At 41.1% G+C, this 21,697-nt stretch overlaps 1 protein-coding gene across 3 annotated transcripts in view; it reads left to right on the top strand.

The window, feature by feature from the left end:
- The first annotated feature begins 9,822 nt into the window (after window positions 1-9,822).
- Window positions 9,823-21,697, top strand: part of vwa5b2 (von Willebrand factor A domain containing 5B2) — a 34,911-nt gene continuing 23,036 nt past the window's right edge. For 2 of the 3 annotated variants that reach the window (XM_048162778.1, XM_048162776.1), the window contains exons 1-4: window positions 9,823-10,055; window positions 14,760-14,902; window positions 16,604-16,810; window positions 19,429-19,654. In XM_048162778.1, the coding sequence (XP_048018735.1) occupies window positions 14,764-14,902; window positions 16,604-16,810; window positions 19,429-19,654 (572 nt within the window). In that variant the 5' untranslated portion in view covers window positions 9,823-10,055; window positions 14,760-14,763. Of the gene's footprint in view, window positions 10,056-14,658; window positions 14,903-16,603; window positions 16,811-19,428; window positions 19,655-21,697 lie in introns of those variants that run through there. The other variant, XM_048162777.1, reaches the window with a different exon arrangement.

Here is a 21,697-nt window from a genome sequence, read left to right as displayed (position 1 = left end):
CGCGTGTAAAAAAACACAGTATTTTTCACATAATTTACTTATCTGTATACCGCTGTTTCCACTGTCATAAAAACGGGCTGATGACTTCCTTGTTCTATGAAGTCCCTCCTTCAGAAATACGTAACGAGTTCTGATTGTGCCAGCGGTGTCACAGACATGTGGGGGAGGGGGGTACTGTCACAGACACGTCAGGTTCCACCTCACTCCCTTACCCACGCACTCAATCACCAGCCTACTAATCACCGCCACCTGCACATCATCACCGCAGTCATCAGCACCAGGATAAATACCACACACACACTCACACACACTCATTGTCCGGTCTTGTTTGTGATACAACCTGTTGTACGCTTACCTTCAAGGACTCCAAAGTGATACTTACCTGTCTCCATTGTCTCCTTCATCTCCATCGTCTCCTGATCTCCTCGTGTGCTTACCTGCCTGTGTGTGAGTGTGTTCGTCTGCCAGCTCCAGCGTCTCCTTCCAGTATCATCTGCATCATAAAGAAAAGGACAGTATTACCTCTCATTCACCTTCAAGATCATCGTATTCACCAGTCTACTCACCTGTTTCTCTGCTGATCCTTTCAATAAACTGCATCATTGCTTTTATCTCTGCCTCCGGTGTCTCTGTCATAACAAAAGACCGGACCATAACAGCTATCGATCAGCATGAGCCATCACGACCTGTTCCAAGAGCTCGTGGACGCATTGCGACGAGCACTCACTCCACAACCACCGTCACCGTCACCTGTATCCACCGCCGCGGCTGCTTCCGCATCCACCATCACCGCTGCTTCTCCTACGTTCACCGCCAGTCCCATGGCCAAACCGGCGCCCTTCTCAGGATCGGCGGAGGACTGCAGCGGATTCCTCCTTCAGTGTGAGTTGGTCCTGGAGATGCAGCCGCACTTCTATCCCACCGACACGGCGAAAATAGCGTTCGTGATTTCTCAACTGCAAGGTAAGGCCCTCCAATGGGCGGATTCTCTCTGGGCTCAGAAAGGACCAGTTATCAAATCCTATGCTGCTTTCGTTTCTCACTTCAGAGAAGTTTTCGGAAAACCCCTGACTGATTCAACCACTGGTGAGAAATTGTATAATTTAAAACAAGGAAACAATACGGTTAACGATTATGCCTTGCAGTTCCGAACGCTCGCCGCAACCAGCGGATGGAACGAACAAGCCCTCATCACCACCTTCCGACAAGGTCTGGAACCCAACGTGCGGCTGCATCTCGCTGCATACGAGGACTCCATAGGACTCGAACGTTTCATCCAGCTCGCCATCCGAGTGGGTTCTCGTATGCAGTCGTGTCTCCTTGAGCACCAGGGCCAGCCACTAGCCAGCACTCTCCTCCGTCGGTCCGAACCCGTCAGCTCTCCAGAACCAGCCACCGAACCCATGCAATTGGATAACTCCCGTTTGTCACCCACAGAAAGACAAAGAAGGCTGACCCTGAATCTGTGCTTATATTGTGGATTGCCTGGGCATGTCATCTCTGCATGCCCAACCCGTCCTCCTCGACCCGTGGTGAGTGCTATCATTCCCTCTATCCAGAACATGAAACCACTCACTACAATTGTAAACCTTACTGCTGCTAATGTTTCCGTTCCAGTGGTGGCACTCCTCGATTCAGGGTCAGCAGGAAACTTCATCTCCGGCGCCCTCTGTCGACACCTCGGGCTCAAGACCTCGCCGTCTCCGACTCACTATCAGATCAACTCCATCACGGGCAAACCCCTGAGCCGTAAGACGGTTCGCCATGTCGCTGGACCCCTTCAACTACAAGTGGGTATCTTCCATCAAGAACTCATCCATCTGCTGGTTCTGGAGGAGTCCACCGCTGACGTGGTTCTAGGGCGCCCGTGGCTGGAGCCCCATAATCCCACCATCTCCTGGCGCACGGGCGAAGTCCTGAAGTGGGGCGACCACTGTTTCTCCAGCTGTTTTCCAGACCTTCCTGTTCCAAGATCTCCTCCATCCAAGAACCTCTCCATCAATGCTACCTCCATCGAGAGCCCTGTGGAAAAACGCTCCATCGACATACGTCCCGATTACGCCCCCTTCAGCGACGTCTTCTGCCCGCAACACGCCTCCAAGCTTCCTCCACACCGGCCATGGGACTGCGCAATTGATCTGTTACCGGGTGAGCCAGTGCCTAGGGGACGCATCTACCCCCTATCAGTGCCGGAGGAGAAGGCCATGGAGGAATACATCAAAGAGGCCCTTAACCAAGGATACATCCGCCCGTCTACTTCCCCTGCTGCTTCAAGCTTCTTCTTCGTGGCCAAGAAGGACGGAGGCTTGCGGCCCTGCATCGATTACCGGTCACTAAACAAGATCACAGTCAAATTCCGGTACCCACTTCCCCTCGTCCCAGCGGCCCTGGAACATCTCCGCGGTGCCACTGTGTTCACCAAGCTGGACCTCCGCAGCGCGTACAACCTCATCCGGATACGCGAGGGGGACGAGTGGAAGACCGCCTTCGTCACGCCCACCGGTCACTACGAATACCTCGTGATGCCGTATGGCCTGGTCAACGCCCCCTCCGTATTCCAGGATTTCATCCATGAGGTGCTCCGGGAGTTTCTCCACAAATTCGTGTTGGTCTATATCGATGACATCCTTATTTACTCCCGGAGCTTGGCCGAACATCGCCACCACGTTGCGGAGGTCCTCCAACGCTTACGGCAATACCATCTGTTCCTGAAAGCAGAGAAGTGCTCTTTCCACCAGCCCTCTGTCCACTTCCTGGGATATGTGATTGATCACAGTGGCATCCGGATGGACGAGGGGAAGGTATCTGCCATCCAGAACTGGCCAGCTCCAAGCACCATAAAAGAACTCCAACGATTCCTTGGTTTCTCCAATTTCTACCGTCGATTCATCAAAAACTACAGTACCATCGTCAGCCCACTCACCATCCTCCTCCGTAAGCAGCCCAAGTCTCTGTCCTGGTCCCAACCTGCCACAGAAGCTTTTGAAACCCTCAAGAAAGCCTTCACCACCGCTCCCCTCCTCGTCCACCCCAACCCGGACCTACCATTCGTCGTGGAGGTGGATGCCTCCACCACAGGAGTGGGAGCGGTCCTGTCACAGCAGCAGGGGAATCCAAGTAGGCTCCATCCATGCGCCTTCTTCTCCCGCAAGCTCAACCCGGCGGAGGTGAACTATGACATCGGGGACCGTGAACTCCTGGCTGTGAAACTCGCCCTTGAGGAATGGAGGCATTGGTTGGAGGGGGCCAATCATCCTTTTCAAGTACTCACCGACCACAAGAACCTCGAATATCTGAAAGCCGCCAAACGACTCAGCCCTCACCAAGCCCGCTGGGCAATGTTCTTCTCAAGATTCCATTTCACCATCTCATACCGACCTGGCTCAAAGAACCTGAAAGCCGATGCTCTCTCTCGTCTCCACGCTCCAGAAGAAAAGAATGAAGAACCCAAAACCATCCTGCCTGAATCTATTTTCGTCAGCCCCATCGAATGGTCAGAAGAGACCTTACCCTCCTCCAATGCCTCCTCACGCACTCCGCCGGGTTGTCCCCAGGGCTTGCGCTACATCACCAGGACACGACGCACTCCACTTCTGCACTCCGTTCACACTTCACTTGGCACTGGTCACCCGGGGGTCAATGAAACCCTCTCGCTGCTCAAACAGCGCTTCTGGTGGCCGAACATGGCCAACGATGTCAGGAGGTACGTGCAGGGCTGCAGGGAGTGCGCCATCTCCAAGAGCCCACGCCATCTTCCCACCGGCAAGCTCCATCCTCTGCCCGTTCCTGAGAGACCCTGGTCACACCTGGGAGTAGATTTTGTCACTGATCTCCCCGAATCTGATGGTAACACCTGCATTCTGGTCGTCGTAGACCGCTTCTCTAAAGCCTGCCGTCTTATTCCCCTGGAGGGTCTACCAACAGCTATGGCCACAGCAGAGTTAATGTTCAACCATGTCTTCCATCACTACGGAATCCCCGAAGACATAGTCTCAGACAGAGGACCACAATTCGTCTCGCGGGTCTGGAAGGCTTTCTTCTCCCTCCTGGGTGTAACCGTCAGTCTGTCGTCTGGATACCATCCTCAGTCAAACGGGCAGACGGAACGGAAGATCCAGGAGATTGGCCGCTTCCTGCGTACCTTCTGTCACGGCCACCAGGACTCCTGGAACCAGTACCTGGGCTGGGCCGAATACGCCCAGAACTCCCTCCGCCAAGCTACAACAGGATTAACACCTTTCCAATGCGTGCTCGGCTTCCAGCCCCCACTGTTTCCCTGGGACGGGGAACCATCCAACGTTCCTGCTGTCGACTACTGGTTCCGGGAGAGCGAGAGGGTATGGGACTCAGCTCACCACCAGCTGCAGAGAGCCCTGCGCAGGCGCAAGACGACAGCCGACCTTCGGCGCTCCCACGCTCCAAACTACCAACCGGGGCAGAAGGTCTGGCTGTCCACCAGAGACATCAAGATGCGCCTGCCCTGCAAGAAGCTGAGTCCCCGCTTCATTGGCCCGTTCACCATCCTTCAACAGATCAACCCTGTCACTTACCGGTTACAACTCCCAGCACAATACAAGAGAATTCACCCAACATTCCATGTTTCACTATTAAAGCCTCACCACCCTTCTGTTCTTCCTCCCACAGAACCTGACGTGGCAGCCGTCGAGCCCCCCCTTCCACTCATTCTGGATGATGGAACAGCCTACGTTGTACGTGAGATTCTGGACTCCCGGCGCCGTGGTGGTCTTTTAGAGTATCTGGTGGACTGGGAGGGCTACGGCCCCGAAGAACGCTCATGGGTTCCCAAGAATGATATCCTTGATCCTGCTCTGTTACAGACCTTCCACACCAACCACCCAGACAGATCTGCCCCACGACCTCGAGGACGACCACCACGACGTCGGGGTCCACGGCCCTCTGGAGCGGGCCGTGGGAGGGGGGTACTGTCACAGACACGTCAGGTTCCACCTCACTCCCTTACCCACGCACTCAATCACCAGCCTACTAATCACCGCCACCTGCACATCATCACCGCAGTCATCAGCACCAGGATAAATACCACACACTCACACACACTCATTGTCCGGTCTCGTTTGTGATACAACCTGTTGTACGCTTACCTTCAAGGACTCCAAAGTGATACTTACCTGTCTCCATTGTCTCCTTCGTCTCCATCGTCTCCTGATCTCCTCGTGTGCTTACCTGCCTGTGTGTGAGTGTGTTCGTCTGCCAGCTCCAGCGTCTCCTTCCAGTATCATCTGCATCATAAAGAAAAGGACAGTATTACCTCTCATTCACCTTCAAGATCATCGTATTCACCAGTCTACTCACCTGTTTCTCTGCTGATCCTTTCAATAAACTGCATCATTGCTTTTATCTCTGCCTCCGGTGTCTCTGTCATAACAAGCGGTTCCTATGTTGTGATTCGACAGCAGCTTAGCGCTCCTTGCCCGGAAAGGTCACGCCTCTTACCATAACGTGGAGATGCACGCACTCAGTGTAATTGTAAACATGTCTTTAATTTTACCCTATCAATTTGAGCCGGAATCAGACCCGGTGATTGGACTGCGGGATGAAAATAACAGCGTTTCGACGACATGGCGACAAACACGCTCTACAAACGCAACTCTTGTGTATTCCTGTGGGCGGAGGTTAGTCAAAAAACTGTTTTAGTGACGTCATTAAAGAAGGAAGTAGAGGGATGTAGTCCAAACTGGCCTTTCGATGTAGGCCACTTCTGTTAAATACAATATCTCGCTTGGCATTGAACTTTGAGCTTTAAAATTTTACAGATTTTATTTATACTCTAACAACAACATTACACACTAACTAAAGTTTGAAACATGGGATCACGAAGAACGGGACCTTTAAGTGAATGTAAACAATCGAGAAAGACAACATGTGTACAGTATATTGGATCCATGCACTGTCTTAAAGCGACAGCAGCCTAATATTTCTGCTGCTGCCTTTGTTTTTAATGTTAATCAAACAAGACTCACTGCAAAAATCATTCAATGCTTTTGACTGAATAACTTTTGTAACTTTATATTTCATCTATATTTAATTTAAAAAGTGAAGACTGTTTAATTTATAAAGTGTAGACTATTTTACATGTAGAATTTTTCCATTTGCATTGTTCTTGCATTCTATGTAAAAACTCTAGTGAGTAAAATAAAAAAATTGACTAGCCATAGTGACTCGAGTTTTAATGTGTCCGTAGGGGGTTTCATTGGTGCCAACAGTGCAAATCTTGGGCTGTGGCCAATGTATTGTTCGCTGATGAGTCCAACTTCTCTGTTTTTCAAACAATAATTCCCTAAATATTTTTGAGCCACTTTGAGGTATTTTGGAAGAACAAGTCAGAAAATGTTTTCGTCCACCAGCATCATGTAGTAACCTGTCCACTGTTCTGGAAGAGGAATGGCTCAAAATCCCTCTGGCCACTGTGAAGGACTTGTATCTGTCATTCCCAAGATGAACTGATGCTTTATTGGACGCAAAAGGAGGCCCTACACCATACTGATAAATTATTGTGGTCTAAACCAAGTTGTTTCAGTTTCATTGTCCAACCTCTGTAATTTTTTTAACTGCCATTGTCATTGACCTGTTTTTCTGAGCTTCTGACAAAGAATGTGTGAAGTGCTGACAGTGACAACACAAACAAATTGATATATATAAGCAAAGAAAAAAAGGGGGGGGGGGGGGGGGGAAGAGTAAACATCATACAACCTATAAGAAGGCAGAGTATATTATATGATCTGCATGTTTACCTTTATAATCATTATAGGTGCCATCGCCATGAAGGCGCCATGATAGGTGTAGTCGGGGCGATACGCACGCATACGCCGTATGCTTACTTTTTGCTCAGGGCTGTTTGCGTATTACGACTTCTAAGGATCAGTATTTGCGTATACCCACTTGTTTTTTGCTTCGAAAGTCCATAAAATAATGTCCTGTTAACTTCTCCTTTAACTGTGTGTCCAATGCTGTTGTGTAAAGTCGCGATTCTTTGTTGTAATTGGTGCATGAGCACTTCTGCCATTCTACCTTTTCCCCGCTCATCATCGGCTAAAACCCAGGCTTCACAGTGCGTGTTCGCGCTGCAGTGAGAGATCTCCGATCAAAGCCGCTCGGTGTTTTGAGCGGTGCATTGAGCGCAGTTCTCTCACTGCAGCGGTCTCGGCGTGAGAAATGGTGGTGAGGAAATAAGACTATTAATTAATTATATAGCCTACATCATGCGTTCAGAGCGTTTATAAGCGCTAAGTTCCCGTACAAACTGAAAAGACCATCAGCGCAAATGAAGCCTTGTTTATTTAATGTATTAGTGCGCGAATCAAACGCGAAACATACTAGGCTGCTACTCTGAATCGTTAAGCTCCAAAAGTTTTATAAGATTTCCACGAGCCATCCCGACACTGATGATAAAATTTGCGATCCATTTGAATTCTATTGAGAGTTAAACACTTTGAAACGCTATATAGAATGTCAAACGTGATCTAGACTGATGGACAAAATTAACAAAAGTCTGAAAAGAGGACAGACATCATCTTGCGCCAACAATTATTAGGGAGCTTTTTAAACTATTCATGACCCACCCTTACTAGAATTTATATAGTTTTATTGTAGTAATTATGGTAAATTTGGCTAACTTGTAGAATTTATAACCTATTAAGAGAATTCACTAGATTTATATTACACCTGTGACATCTTCTGTTGTTTCTATAGGCTATGTGTAGGTTGCTATTTTTCATAACAAATGCTTTGATAATGGAAAATGATATAGTTTGACTTCTTATAACACAATGAAGTAGAAAATTCTGTCAAACTGATAAGCTTACATAGTCGTAAATAAAAAAACTGAGTTTACAGAAGTTACCGGGAAACAGCTCTATTTCTGCTGCTCCATAAGCGACACCTACTGACAGAGAGTGGTTTAAATTTTCATTCAGTGAATATAATTCCAAAGCAGCATGTTTAAATAATAGTCAAACTGTAAAGCATTAAAATGTCAACTAATTTTAGAATGCACTGTATTTATTTGTTTTTAATTCTGGGTAATAGTACACCACTTATTTTTTTAGGACTACACCACTGGTTAGGATATGTCAACAGCGCCTTCTACCGGACTATGACGATAGTAGGTATATTGCCAAACCATTTGAGTGGTAATCTGCCAAACCATTGCCAAACCATTTCGTATAATCTGTTTTTAAGTGATTTTACCTTCTGGCAGAGTAAACACGTAGGCTACACTCCAGGAACCTTCCAAAACTAGTTTATTATGACCAGTTCTGCAAATGTGTTCGCCAAGAAAGATGAAAATAGACTTGAAGATTAATATTAGAGCAATAAATCATTGTTGGAAAGCCAGTAAACTATGAGAACTTGTGAAAAGGCAAGCTTCTGTTGAACCCACTATTTCTATTAAATCAACCAATTAATTTTGGTTTACAGCTGATTTCACCTTATTTTCAAATAATCAGGCCCTGTCAACACCTTCCCGCTGAACAGCGCCAAAATGCCAGACTGTAAAAATATAATCTTTAAAGTAACATTTGTTACACTGTTAGTCCTGTTCGAATTCAATAGTTTAGTCTGTGTTTGAGGGAAGTAAAAGCTTTGCGTGAGTTCATAAGATCTAAGCGCATGCGCGTTATAGTTTCCACTTAGAGCTCGCTATTGATTTGAATCTGCAAAATAAAATAATAGTAATTATTAAAAAAAATGCATGATATTTTTTATTTAGTACTGTCCTTTCACATAACAGATGTTTACATATAGTCCACAAGACAAAATAATAGCTTTTTATAATAAATAATACATTTTACGCTTGATTCTTAATACTGTGTCATTACCTGGATGATCAACGCCTGTTTTAATTTTTTGTGATAGTTGTTCTTGAGTCCCTTGTTTGTCCTAAACTGTTCGTCGTCATATCTGAAGTGCATCCACAACAGATGTTTATTTTATTAAAATAATACAATTTGATTTTATTTGCATTTTTATTTGCATGATATTGCTGAAGCATTAAGCATTGTAATAGTAATTCCCCTTTAATTGTTTTTAATCTAATTATTCCTTCTCTGAACTCACACGGCAAAATGGGGCACAAAAGTGATGGAGCTGTCCATGGTGCTGAATTGACGAGCTAACGCTAGGTCATTTTAAATTATTAATATAATAATAATCTGTTTTTGGATGCCTCGTGCCTGATCTTGCATAGGGTATCGTGTGAGTCAGCACCAGCCATTCTGATTGCAATATTTTAACATGAATATTAACAGATTTTAGTTTTTCTTTTTCTTTTTTACGAGTTGTCTCCCTCTGGTGGACCTTTTAAATTCAAACCAAATTAGCAAAGCATTTTCATTTTACAGAGCCTGACCAATAAAATGTCAAATCAAATTTATTAATCAAATGCACAACAATGCAGCATGCAGCAGTAATTGTTGATGGAATGAATAGGCCTATTCACGCTGCAGAAAAAGAAGAAACAAAGTATACAAACAATAAATAAATATAGGCTAACTTTTTAAAATTAAAAGCAAACTAAGCTAAAAGTGTATGTGACCATTTAACAATGACTGAGATTATAGGCTATTTAATACATAGTTTCTCATTTTATGTTGACGTGCAAGCTATTTGGACTTTTGGCTGAAACCTCAGTTTACTGTGACATTGCCAGTGTAAAAATTTACATTAGCCTATATGAAATTAGTTGTGATTTCATTTTTCAGCTGATACACTGATAAGATACAAAGTTTGGAGTGTCACCCTGAACAGAGGCCCATAATGTAGACCCTGCAAGAAGAACTGTTCATTTCACACGACGCAGAAGCTCGGTATAAAATGACAGATGTAAATCACAGAGACGCAGAGACTCCTGTAAGATGCATTAGTCCTTGTTTCCCTGCGCGTGCGTGAACGCGCGCTGTAGTGAAGTGTGTCTCGCGCTCGAGTCCCTCCGCCCAGAGCGTGATGGAGAGAGACCTGTAACACGTCACCGTCCGAATCACAGCAAACCGGCCAAAAATCTGGGAGCAGCTCTTCAAGTAAGTGAAAACCCGACGTGTACGTAAAGTGCATAATTTTATCATTTTTCAAACTGAACAGAACAGTTCAGTCGTTGTAATTTGTATTATTTGTTATAATCATACGGACTCAAATGATAAGTGCATGTCTATAAATAGGATAATAGTTGATACATTTATGAAACTATACTTTTCTCGTCAAAATTAGAAATTAATTGAAATTATGTTTATTCCACGGCTTCATTTTCTGTTACCGATATGATTCTCACCAATTTGATATAGGCTAAACATTTTCTGAATGATCCAGTGATCAAATGATAAAAAGACTTGGAAAGTAATTTTAGCTACTTCCTCTAATCTTTTTTTATATATAATTTAGTTCATGTCCTTTTCTTTATTTCTGTAATGACAAAGCTCTAACGCTTGAAATCACTATTTTTTTTCTCTGTACAAATTTCATTACATTTCATTTAAAAAGTGTGCAGCAATGTTTTCCAAAATGAATTTAGTAGCAAGATATGTTTAGCTACAACTCAAAGTTAGCAAGTCAAAAGAGTATCTTGAATCCTAATAAGAGCACTTTACACACAATCTAGCATAGTGATTGCTTATTTATTCTATTTTTTTTAAACCACATTTGATAATAGTTACTATTGTCAAAGTTTACTTCTGTTGCATCAACAGACTGTTTATGTATTTAAAACCAAACAGTGAGTTTGTTTCATTCAAATAATAATGAAAGTTCAACAGAAAAAAGTTGTGTGAACTCAAAATTTGTTTGTAGTAAGCCAAACTTAATTTAATTGAGTTGCAGCAGATTTCTAATTCCCAGCATGCTTTGCGTCAGACTGTTTAAGGAAAATAAAAGTGTTATTTTGTGTGTTTTTGCACAAGATTAACATTTAAGTAAACAAACTCATTTTTTACTAAGTTAGTAGAACTTACATTTTTTGTGACAAGTGGGGTGGGGCCGAGAGCCATGAAAGCGGAGCAACGCCAGTGTGTCTCTCAATAACAATCACATCACCGGCATCCCTTCGCTCCCACAGTTCTCAGTCTGGCCCTCTCATCATAATGTTAATTACATACAGTTCATTTACATAAACATCACATTCAGATCTTGGTTAAATGATCGATAGCAAATAACACATGCTATTATCAAAGAGACTGTCATTATATACTTGCATGTATATAATCAAACAACATACAGAATATATGTGATCTTAAAAGTTTTGTAGCCCATCCGCAACCTAACCACAGGCTCTACTCATAACCCTACAAAACTAACACTAACTTAAGTCTCCCTATGTTAATCTTGTGCAAAACACGGGCTCTTGGCCCCACATCACAAAAATTTTAAGTTCTATTAACTTAAAGTATTCTAAACTTATTGAGTTGTACGGTGTGTATGTTCTGTCACCATGATTTTGGCAAATCAGACATGTTCCTGGATGAACATATTTTGTTGGTCCTGGAACAACATTCCTGTCCGAAAATTTGAAGAGTTTGGTTCCAAAACGCGATAAACGCCATTTTCAAAAAAATTGAGTTTCCGCCAAAATCAGTATTGTATCTGGTTGGTATTGAAAAGTCATTTATTAATTTTGCACAAAATGCGATATCCATCGTGTTATTCTGTCATGTTTTCTCCCTTTCTTTCCAAAACGCGACAAACGGCAGTCTCCTTTTTCTGTAGAATGCGATATATCCACTCAACCAATCACAGCACACCATTCCACCCACTGTAAACATTGAAGGCTTTTTTAAAAAGCCTTTTTTAATACCAATGTACTCGGCAAATGTGTTTATTTAACCGTGCGGTGGCGCCAGATACTCTTTAATCGGTAAGGACAAATAATTTATAATATTAACAAGATGACCCGTTAATTCACTTTGGGAGCGACGGCTGAATGTAGTTTTAGTAAAATGCCTGTATAAGATAAATATTGGCAAAGTTTAGACTTTGTGAATCACCTTACTTACAATATATGTGAATCACCTTACTTTGTTGTGTATTTTCAATTTGAAAAATAACTTTTATATTGATGGATTAATTGCATTTTGAAAAAAAAAATGTCATGGATTTATTGCATTTTGGGAAAAAAATACTAAGTTTTTATAATAAACTGAATTTTTAATAATAAACTGAACTAAAAGATGCTATGTGAAAGTTTGAAATAGAAAATAGTGGTTTTCATCTTGCCACTTTCTTGGTAAAGAAAACTAGCCTGACTACGTCAGACTTCCTACTTCCGCTCAATTTCATTTCGCTTCTGTACTCAGTCTGATACAGCGTCAGAGCTTTCTGTTTGCCACCGGTCTGGAAACAGCCGGGCCAATCAACGAACAGAGGGCGGGCTGAGAGCCGTGACGTAGATGCTAAGCGCCGAGTTTTACATTGTAGGTTAGAGAAATCGAAAACCGAAACGACCGCGGAAATGGGAAACGAGACACGGGATGCAATTCGCTCTGTTATGGAGAACATTCAACTCTTTTTCAAACTGAAGCCAGAACAAGAAGAGTGTTTACAGCCATGTTCACTCCGGTATTTCGCTCGCATCATCATGTGTTTACAACAGGTTTACAGTGGAAGTTCAATCATAGATTTGAGTTCGATGCATGATGTCTGTGCTTCGATGCGGCTGTACAGGAGCATAACATACGTCATAACTAAACGTATCTGATTGGCTTACGGGTAACCAATGATTTTAAACTTCAGACAAGCGCCCCCTAGCGAGAGAGAAAACACTTCTCTATTATGCCATTCCAGACTCTGTCTACGAAGCAAAGTGAAGTAGCAGAGTCTGGTATTACCAGGCTAAAAGAAAACACCTTTTTACTCAAATTAATCAAAATGGAGTTATTGCGTTTTGGAACCAAACTCTTCATTTAGTCTTAACCTTATCCCTACCCCTAAACCTAACCCTATACCCATAACTTATCCCTAAAATCAGAGGGAAATGATAGGTGAATAACACTGATGTAGAAGCACCTAACCCTGGTTGTAAACTTGACATAAACTGTAAACTTATCCCTCAAATCTGATTCGTTATTTGGAATGTTGTTCCAGGATCAACAAAGATGTTGTTACTTGGTAAAATCACGTTCACCATATACTGTATGTTCAGTGTGCTTCACATATTAAAATATGTGAACCACATCTATTTACCTCTTCATTCAGTTTTCTGGTGATATTTTCTCTGTCATCTTATAAATGTAATCGCTTTTTACAGAATTGCACTACTCTTAAACTATCAAGTGGATGATTCTTTCTATTATTTGGCTGAAAAAGAAAATCTGACTCCATCAGGTCCATGTAACTACAAAATAGACAGCGTCATATAGTAAGACAATCAAATCTTTCCACCTTCATTTGCTCTGTTGCCTTTGATTTCTGCATCTACCTGTGATTTACTCAGCAATGCGTCTTGCATATTAAGTGTTTTTCAGTGTTGTAGCATTGTTCCATGTGCTTGATACCTAATATAAGACATTGTAAATCACCATTTTTTTTAAAAAAACTACACAATTTATCTAAATGCATTTAGAAATATTGTTGTGTGCAACAATGTTGGCCAAAATACAAAATATTTAGTTGCAAGACATTACTACAACTCAAAGTCAGCAAGTCAAAAGTGAATCTTTAATCTCAATAAGAGCAATTTACTCGCGAACACTCACCAGTGTGATGATTGTATTTGTGTGCGCTTGACATTTAATCACGGCACAGTAAATCTCAGTAAGTGGACCAATGTCCAGGTGACAGGTGTTAGTGCACCTTTTTCAAGGAACACCATGTGAGACCTTGTGCACAGAACAAACACCACTGCATCCTCATTTACTAGTGTTTCATATGGATTCTACATGCTCAATATTTATTTCCCCCTTTAGATTGATCATTGGGCAGAAAATGATAATAGTAATTAGACCGTGGATTAGACATCTGTCAGGGTTTAGGTGTCATCAGGGGAATGATTTTGAAAGATTTCAAATTTCCTAATTCATGAAACTCTGTCCAAATATTAGCATCTGTACCTCTGCAGACACAGCAGGCTGTTGACTCGAGCATTACGCTTGCTGCTGGAGTTTGTATGCATGTGCTGAAGTGCTATTGACCAATCTGTTAATGTTTGACACGTACATTCCCACTGTGACAGGATGAGTGTGGTCCGGTTGCCAGGCAGCATGTGGGGTGGACACATCTAGTAGTGTGAAGGAGAGGTTGTGTCTGCTCTTAAAATGTTTCATGGTTGCTGAAGCAAATAATCCAATGGAAATTTGCTGCTACTGCCTCTGATATGTTGTCTAATATTTGGTTTAGAAAGCTTATAAGTCTCTTTTGTACCGGCCCATATTTGAAATAGTCTTAACACTGATGTTTTTTTTATTTTATTTTGGTTAATATTTATTGTATTTCAAGTAATGGAAAAAAGTAAAAGGTATTGGTAATTTTCTTCCAGGACCAAATCTGTTAAGTTTAAAACTCAAAGAAATAGGGGTAAACACCAGTGGAAAAATCAATACTGAAAATTCCTTCATAAGTAGATTGGGCCCTATTTTTATGGACTTTTCTTAGGGAGTAGTTAGTAAGTGGCATGATTACCAAAGTCAACATGTTAATTAAATGAAGCGTATTAATGATCATGTTTAATATTCTTAAGGGATCTTGTTGCTGACATCCTCTTAACAAGCATAATTAACTTATACTGATGATGTTCTCTTGAGGAAAATGCCAGGATTGAAAAACCGTACCACATGGGCACCACTTTTGCTGAAGACATCCCACATCACTTCCTGTGCCAACGGCTGCTCTCTGGGCATTACAGCTCATCTGACATATGTGAATACTGATCCTGAACCGGTGGAGGGTAAGAGATCACGCACACATACACTCTCAGAAAAAATTTTGCAGAACTTGTACATTTGGGGTACAACTATTTTTCACTGAGGCAGTACATTTAAAAGGACAACGTTGTACTTTTTTATCCATACAAGTTCATAGCAGTACCTTAAAGGAATAGTTGACCCCAAAAATGAAAAATGACCCCATAATTTACTCACCCTCAAGCCATGTGTATAGGACTTTCTACTTTCAGCCAAACAAAGTCTGAGTTATGTTTAATAATATCCTGGCTCTTCCAAAGTCCCTTTAAGACAAGTCATTTCACTCTGCAGCCATCATTGAAACGCCTCTCAGGCATCCAAGTGCAGCTCCTATCTCTTTGAATGTGCAAACATCAAATTCTCCAAAACTGTTTGCCAAGCTTTTGATTACATTTCATATTTGAAATCATCAATGAAATCTGACAACATCTGTCTCATAAATTTTGTTTCTAAACGCTCAAATCATGACAAAATAAAATTATTTTTCCAGGCTGGATCAAGCTAATGCACATGCACAGTCCTAAATGCGCATCTCCTGTGCCTCATTTCTGAGGCGCGCGTCTGACTGTTTCTGTAGGAACCTGAGCTTCTAACAGCCGCTGCAGTGACATGATGATTTTACCAATCAGCAATTGGCTCTTATTTAGAAGGCGGGACTTATTCCACCATATTGCGCGTTGCACTTTCTCCCATTCAAAACAATACGAGTGACGCGTGTTGTGTTATTCTATTGTCTTTGGCTCTTCCCAGCTTTGTAATGGCATTGAATCGAGTTTTTGAAGCTCCAAAAAGTGCATCCATCCATCATAAAAGTAATCCATACGACTCTAGTGGGTTAATAAATGCCCTCTGAAACGAAACAATGGCTTTTTGCAAAAAAAAAAAAAAAAAAAATCTATATTTAAAACTATAATCACTGGCTTCCGGCAATGGCTGTACGCGCATTCACAAGACAGTCGAGTTCTGGCAGAAGGGTGACCTCTGACCCAATGTATGACTATCTAGCCAACATAAGACATCTAATTCATGACCACCTTTTTGTTTTGCATTATCCTCTGCGCTTCCGCTTTCATCAGTTCTCACCTAATCTTATGCAACGATTACGTCATACATCCTACTTCGGGTCAGAGGTCACCCTTCCGCCGGAACTCGACTCTCTTGTGAATGCGTACACGGCCATTGCTGGAAGCCAGTGATTATAGTTTATAAAGTTTTAAATCTGGATATTTTTCTTACAAAAAAAAAAACAAACATTGCATCGCTTTGCTTCAGAAGGCATTTATTAACCCTCTGGAGTCATATGGATTACTTTTATGATGGATGGATGTGCTTTTGGAGCTTTAAAAACTCAGGCACAAGTCATACACACCTAGGATGGCTTGAGGGTAAATTATGGGATCATTTTCTTTTTTGGGTGCACTATCCCTTTAAGAGTTAGATTAAGCATACGTACTGCAAGTTTTAGTGGTTTATAATGTAAAAAGTTGTCCTTTTAAGGATACTACCTCAGTGAAAAGTTGATGTACCCCTACAATTAGGTACAATTTTTGCAAAAAAAAAAATTTTCTGACAGTGTACTCAAGAACATTTCAGACACATTGAATATATAAAAGGTAAGAAAACAAAGACTTGTCATCAATTAACTGCCGTAAAATAACAAAACAATGTCCCCGTCACCTGCACAGGTGTGTTTGTGTATCCTCTGGGGGAGAAGGAGGTCGTGGTGGGTTTTGAGGCAGTGGTGTCCGGCAGGCTGGTCAGTGTGGAACTCCAGAGCCGTGCGGACTGCTGTTTGGACTGCTGCCCAGGATCGGCACTGCACACGCAGTGTGGTCACAGCAAGGAGTGGGGATGCTGTGGAGGAACAGGTCTGGAGATACAGTGCTCCAACGGTGAGCGTTTTAAGGCCAGTTCACACCAAGAACTATGATTATAAATATTATAAACTATAACAATAACTATATCAGCGTAGACACAAACTGACAATAATATTTTGTTTGTTATAAGCAAATTTACATGTCGTCTGCTGCTTTAAATGCTCAAGGTTTGTAATACCGGGTAGATTCTGATTGGCTGTCAATGTTTTTGTCATTCTTCAACTGGAAAAAATCATTCTGATTCTGAAAAAGATTCCAACTATATTGTGTTGTCTGTGTCGACCTGTGGTGTGGAGTTATAACGATACTTCAAAATGTATAATTACAGTTATCATTATAGTCAAGGTGTAAACAGGCCTTTATCCCACACAAGGATGCCGGCGTCCTGAGATTGTTGTTTACTTTCACTGCAAGCTATTAATGTGACATTCTTATTTAATTTTGACAAACTGTAGGTCATTAGGATTTCAATATTGGACCACTGTTTATGATAAAACTCGGTTACGATGACAGTAATTTCTTCATTAATGTCACGCACACACGTTGGGTTTCCATGTTTTATGGGGACTTTCTATAGACATAATGATTTTTATACTGTACAAACTGTATATTCTATCCCCTTCACCTAAACCTACCCCTAAACACAACCCTCACAGAAAACTTTCTGCATTTTTACATTATCAAAAACATCATTTTGTATGATTTTGAAGCTGTTTTCCTGATGGGGACCAAAAAATGTCCCCACAAGGTTAAAAATTTCTGGTTTTGCCAAAACATCTTGTCCCCATAATGTAAGGTTTACCACATACACACACACACACACACACACACATACACATACACACACAGGTTTGTTTTTGTGAATTGTGGGGACATTCTATAGGCGTAATGGTTTTTATACTGTACAAACCGAATTTTCTATTACCCTACACCAACCATACCCCTAAACCTACCCATCACAGGAAACTGCACATTTTTACTTTCTCAAAAAAAAAAGTATGATTTATAAGACTTTTGAAAAATGGGGACATGGGGTAATGTCCTCATAAGTCACCCTCTCCTTGTAATACCTATGTCATACCCATGTCATTATACACATTTGTGTCCTGATATGTCACAAAAACGCACACACACACACACTTGCTTGATGTTCACATTAAAGGTGCCCAAGAATGCTTTTTCACAAGATGTAATATAAATCTAAGGTTTCTCCTGAATGTGTCTGTGAAGTTTAAGCTCAAAATACCCCATAGATTTTTTTTTAATTAATTTTTTTAACTGCCTATTTTGGGGCATCATTAACTATACACTGATTTTTTTCAGTCGCCGCCCCTTTAATTCGCACGCTCCCTGCCATTTACAAAGCGCATTTACAAAGTTCACACAGCTAATATAACCCTCAAATGGATCTTTACAAGATGTTCGTCATGCATGCTGTGTGCATACATCGAATCATGTGAGTAAAGTATTTATTTTGATGTTCACATTTGATTCTCTATGAGTTTGAGGCTATGCTCTGTGGCTAAAGCTAACATTACACACTGTTGGAGGGATTTATAAAGAATGAAGTTGTGTTTATGAATTATACAGACTGCAAGTGTTTAAAAATGAAAATAGCGACGGCTCTCTTGTCTCCGTGAATACAGTAAGAAATAATGGTAACTTTAACCTCATTTAACAGTATATTAGCAACATGCTAACGAAACATTTAGAAAGACAGTTTACAAATATCACTAAAAATATCATGTTATCATGGATCTTGTCAGTTATTATTGCTCCATCTGCCATTTTTCGCTGTTGTTCTTGCTTGCTTACCTTGTCTGTGCACAGATCCAGACGTTAATACTGCCTTTCCTTGTCTAATGCTTGAACATGGGCTGGCATATATGCAAATATTGGGGGCGTACACCCCGACTGTTACGTAACAGTCGGTGTTATGTTGAGATCCGCATGTTTTCCGGAAGTCTTTTAAACAAATGAGATTTACATAAGAAAGAGAAAGCAATGGGGTTTGAAACTCAATGAATGTCTTTTCCATGTACTGAACTCTTGTTATTCAACTATGCCAAGATAAATTCAATTTTTCATTCAAGGGCACCTTTAACATATTGGTCCATTTCATTATGACAAAGGTGGAGGAACTGCCTCATTATGGAAGTTATTGAAAGGTTATCTAAGCTAAGAAGCTAAGAGAAGCATGGCAAGACAAGTCATCTTCATTGCTGTTCTCTTGAAAAACTGATCCCAGATAAAAAAATGCAGTATTTTCTTTCTATTGTCAGAGTTCACAGTTCACAAGCACACACTACAGAAGTGTATTTGGTGTTCTCATAAATCTTGTGTTCTCTCTTTATAGTGCTTTGTACTTATAGAGTCTGAAGTGTGCAGGCAGCATTCATTATTATAGAGAGCTGTGTTGGCTCTGTGCCTGCTTTTGGATGGGGTCCTTACATTAATACACAAATATTTCAGTTTAGGTTTCTGTGTTTCAGAAAAGGCTTTTTTGAGTCTGAATTCTGAATATACATTATTATTTTGTGTTTTGAAACATGTTAAATTAAAACCTGATATCCCAAAAACATTTTTTTTTTTTTTCAGATCTGTGTTAGATTGTTGCACATTTTTCATTTCAGGTCATCTGTTGCTGGATGAGGACCTGGATAGGAGCACTTTTATTGTGAGCACAGGACAGATTGGACCGCTAGAAATTGTGTCAGTTGTCATCACTACCACCCTTGAACTTCCTACACTTGAAAATGGCGCAATCCGCCTGGTCTATCCCACAGTGCTCACACCTATAGTCAGAACAAGGATTCAGCCAGGAAAAAGTGAAAGTGGGGGGAAATCAGAGGAGAACAGGTAAAGTTAACCTCTTTAATTCATTTAATCCCTTTATTGTTACTACTATTAATAATTACAGTGGTCATAAAAAGTATAGAAACACATAAAGGGTTAGTTCACCAAAAAATGAAAATTCTGTCATCATTTACTCACCCTCATGTCGTTCCAAATCTGTAACACAAATGAAGATAATTTAAACTAAACCGCTCAATTCATATGGATTAGTTATATGATCTCTTTAGGATTTTTTGAAGCGTCACAGTGGTAGTTCAACGGAGGGACAGAAATATCAGATTCATTAAAATATCTTCATTTGTGTTCCAAAGATGAACAAAAGTCTTACAGGTTTGGAACGACACAAGGGTGAATAAATGATTAAAGAATTTTCATTTTCTGGTGAACTAGCCCTTTAAAAATGTTTACATTTTTAAATTCAAGCTAAACATTAAAAAAAAAAGAAATCTGTTCAGTTAAAAATAATAAATCAATAGATGTGTTTAAAACGAAGACAAATAGTTCATAGTTAACTGTATATGTTTTAAGGCCACTGTATATTCAAATTATTAAAACATATGTAAAAACAAAATACCCTACCATTCAAAAGTTTGGGGTCAGTAAAAATGTTACAATCTAAAATAACTGTTTTCTATTTTTATGTATTTTAAATAAGCAATAAGGTACTCGAGGCTGTGCTGTATCATGAATAAGTCACGTCTGAAGGGGTTGCAGGCACTTATTCAAGATACAGCACTAGCCTCGAGTACCTTATTGCTTTTATAAAACGGTTACCACACAATACAAATATTAAAGCCAAAAAATATGTATCAATGCAACTTTCATGAAGTAAAAGCCTTCCTTCCGCCGGAAAAATAGTCCCTGACCATGAACAGCAACAGAAGTTACATTATTACGCCATTAGATGGCGGCAAAGACTGTCTTTATGAGAGTGTCAGTCAGTAGTGAAGACTTTTACATTGAAAAGACTGAATTGTTTTGAAAACGGAACAAGACGCAACTGACAAATACTTTGACTAGGGTTGTAACGATATCACGGTATGAGCACGTACGATTATCATATCGTGTACATTTGCTTACTTACGGTATGGTAAAAAAAAATAATAATAATAATAAAAAAAATCAAGACGTAGAATTTCACTTGCGCATAGACAACAACTTTCCACTTCACTAAACTTGCTCCACACTCAACACATACAGCAGACAATGTCAGAGACAGAAGTTGCTATCTCTATTCTCTGTGCCCCGTTGAAAAATAAGTTACAATTTGCAGTATGGGAATACTTTAGATATAGAAAAACAAACGCGGGGCTGTCCTCGAGTGTAGGTATCCAAAAACAATGCGGGCGCAAAGTAGGCCTACCTGCAAAAGGAGGAAACACATTAAATATGTTGACCTATATTCGAGAACACCATCCGTGTAGCAGGATACCTCCCTGAAATGACTTTTTGCAGGTTGGGATGTCTGGTGTAGATGCAGGTATGTTCCGTTTATAACTTATGATATGCGTGATGGAGAGGGAATCCCGGAATCCAGTCATGAAAATGGAATGTACAGTATACATTCAGCATGTCAGCGATGTCAGGTAAAAACGCGCGATTTGTTGGACTGATGAATAAAACGAAAGCAGAGCTGTACAATAAATCAGATCGCGACATGGTCTAGGCGAGGTCTTTGAATATTAAACGCAAACAGACTGCTGTATAAATATATCTGTCTGTTTAACGTGTCTGCCTGTGTGAATGAGCTGCGCTGTTTAGTGTACTACATACTTAAGTATGCGCGGCGCTCTTATTGTTTTTAAGTGTTTGCCGTCTCGTTATCAGAGGACATGAACACAAACATATCCACGGTTGCTCTGAGATAGCGCTTAATGAGCATTTCATCATTTTATTTGAGAAAAACCATTGTCAAATACACTGAAATTCAAAGCTCTTCACTACATCCCCTCAAAATAAAACACCGGTTTTTAACTTTAAGAAATTGACAAATTTATTATGATTGTTAAATAGAATGTACGTCTCAAAATAATTATAAAAAAAGTT

The sequence above is a fragment of the Megalobrama amblycephala genome, linkage group LG17, assembly GCF_018812025.1.
Source record: "Megalobrama amblycephala isolate DHTTF-2021 linkage group LG17, ASM1881202v1, whole genome shotgun sequence".
NCBI lineage: Eukaryota > Metazoa > Chordata > Actinopteri > Cypriniformes > Xenocyprididae > Megalobrama > Megalobrama amblycephala.
This window is presented reverse-complemented; position numbering and strand designations above follow the sequence as displayed.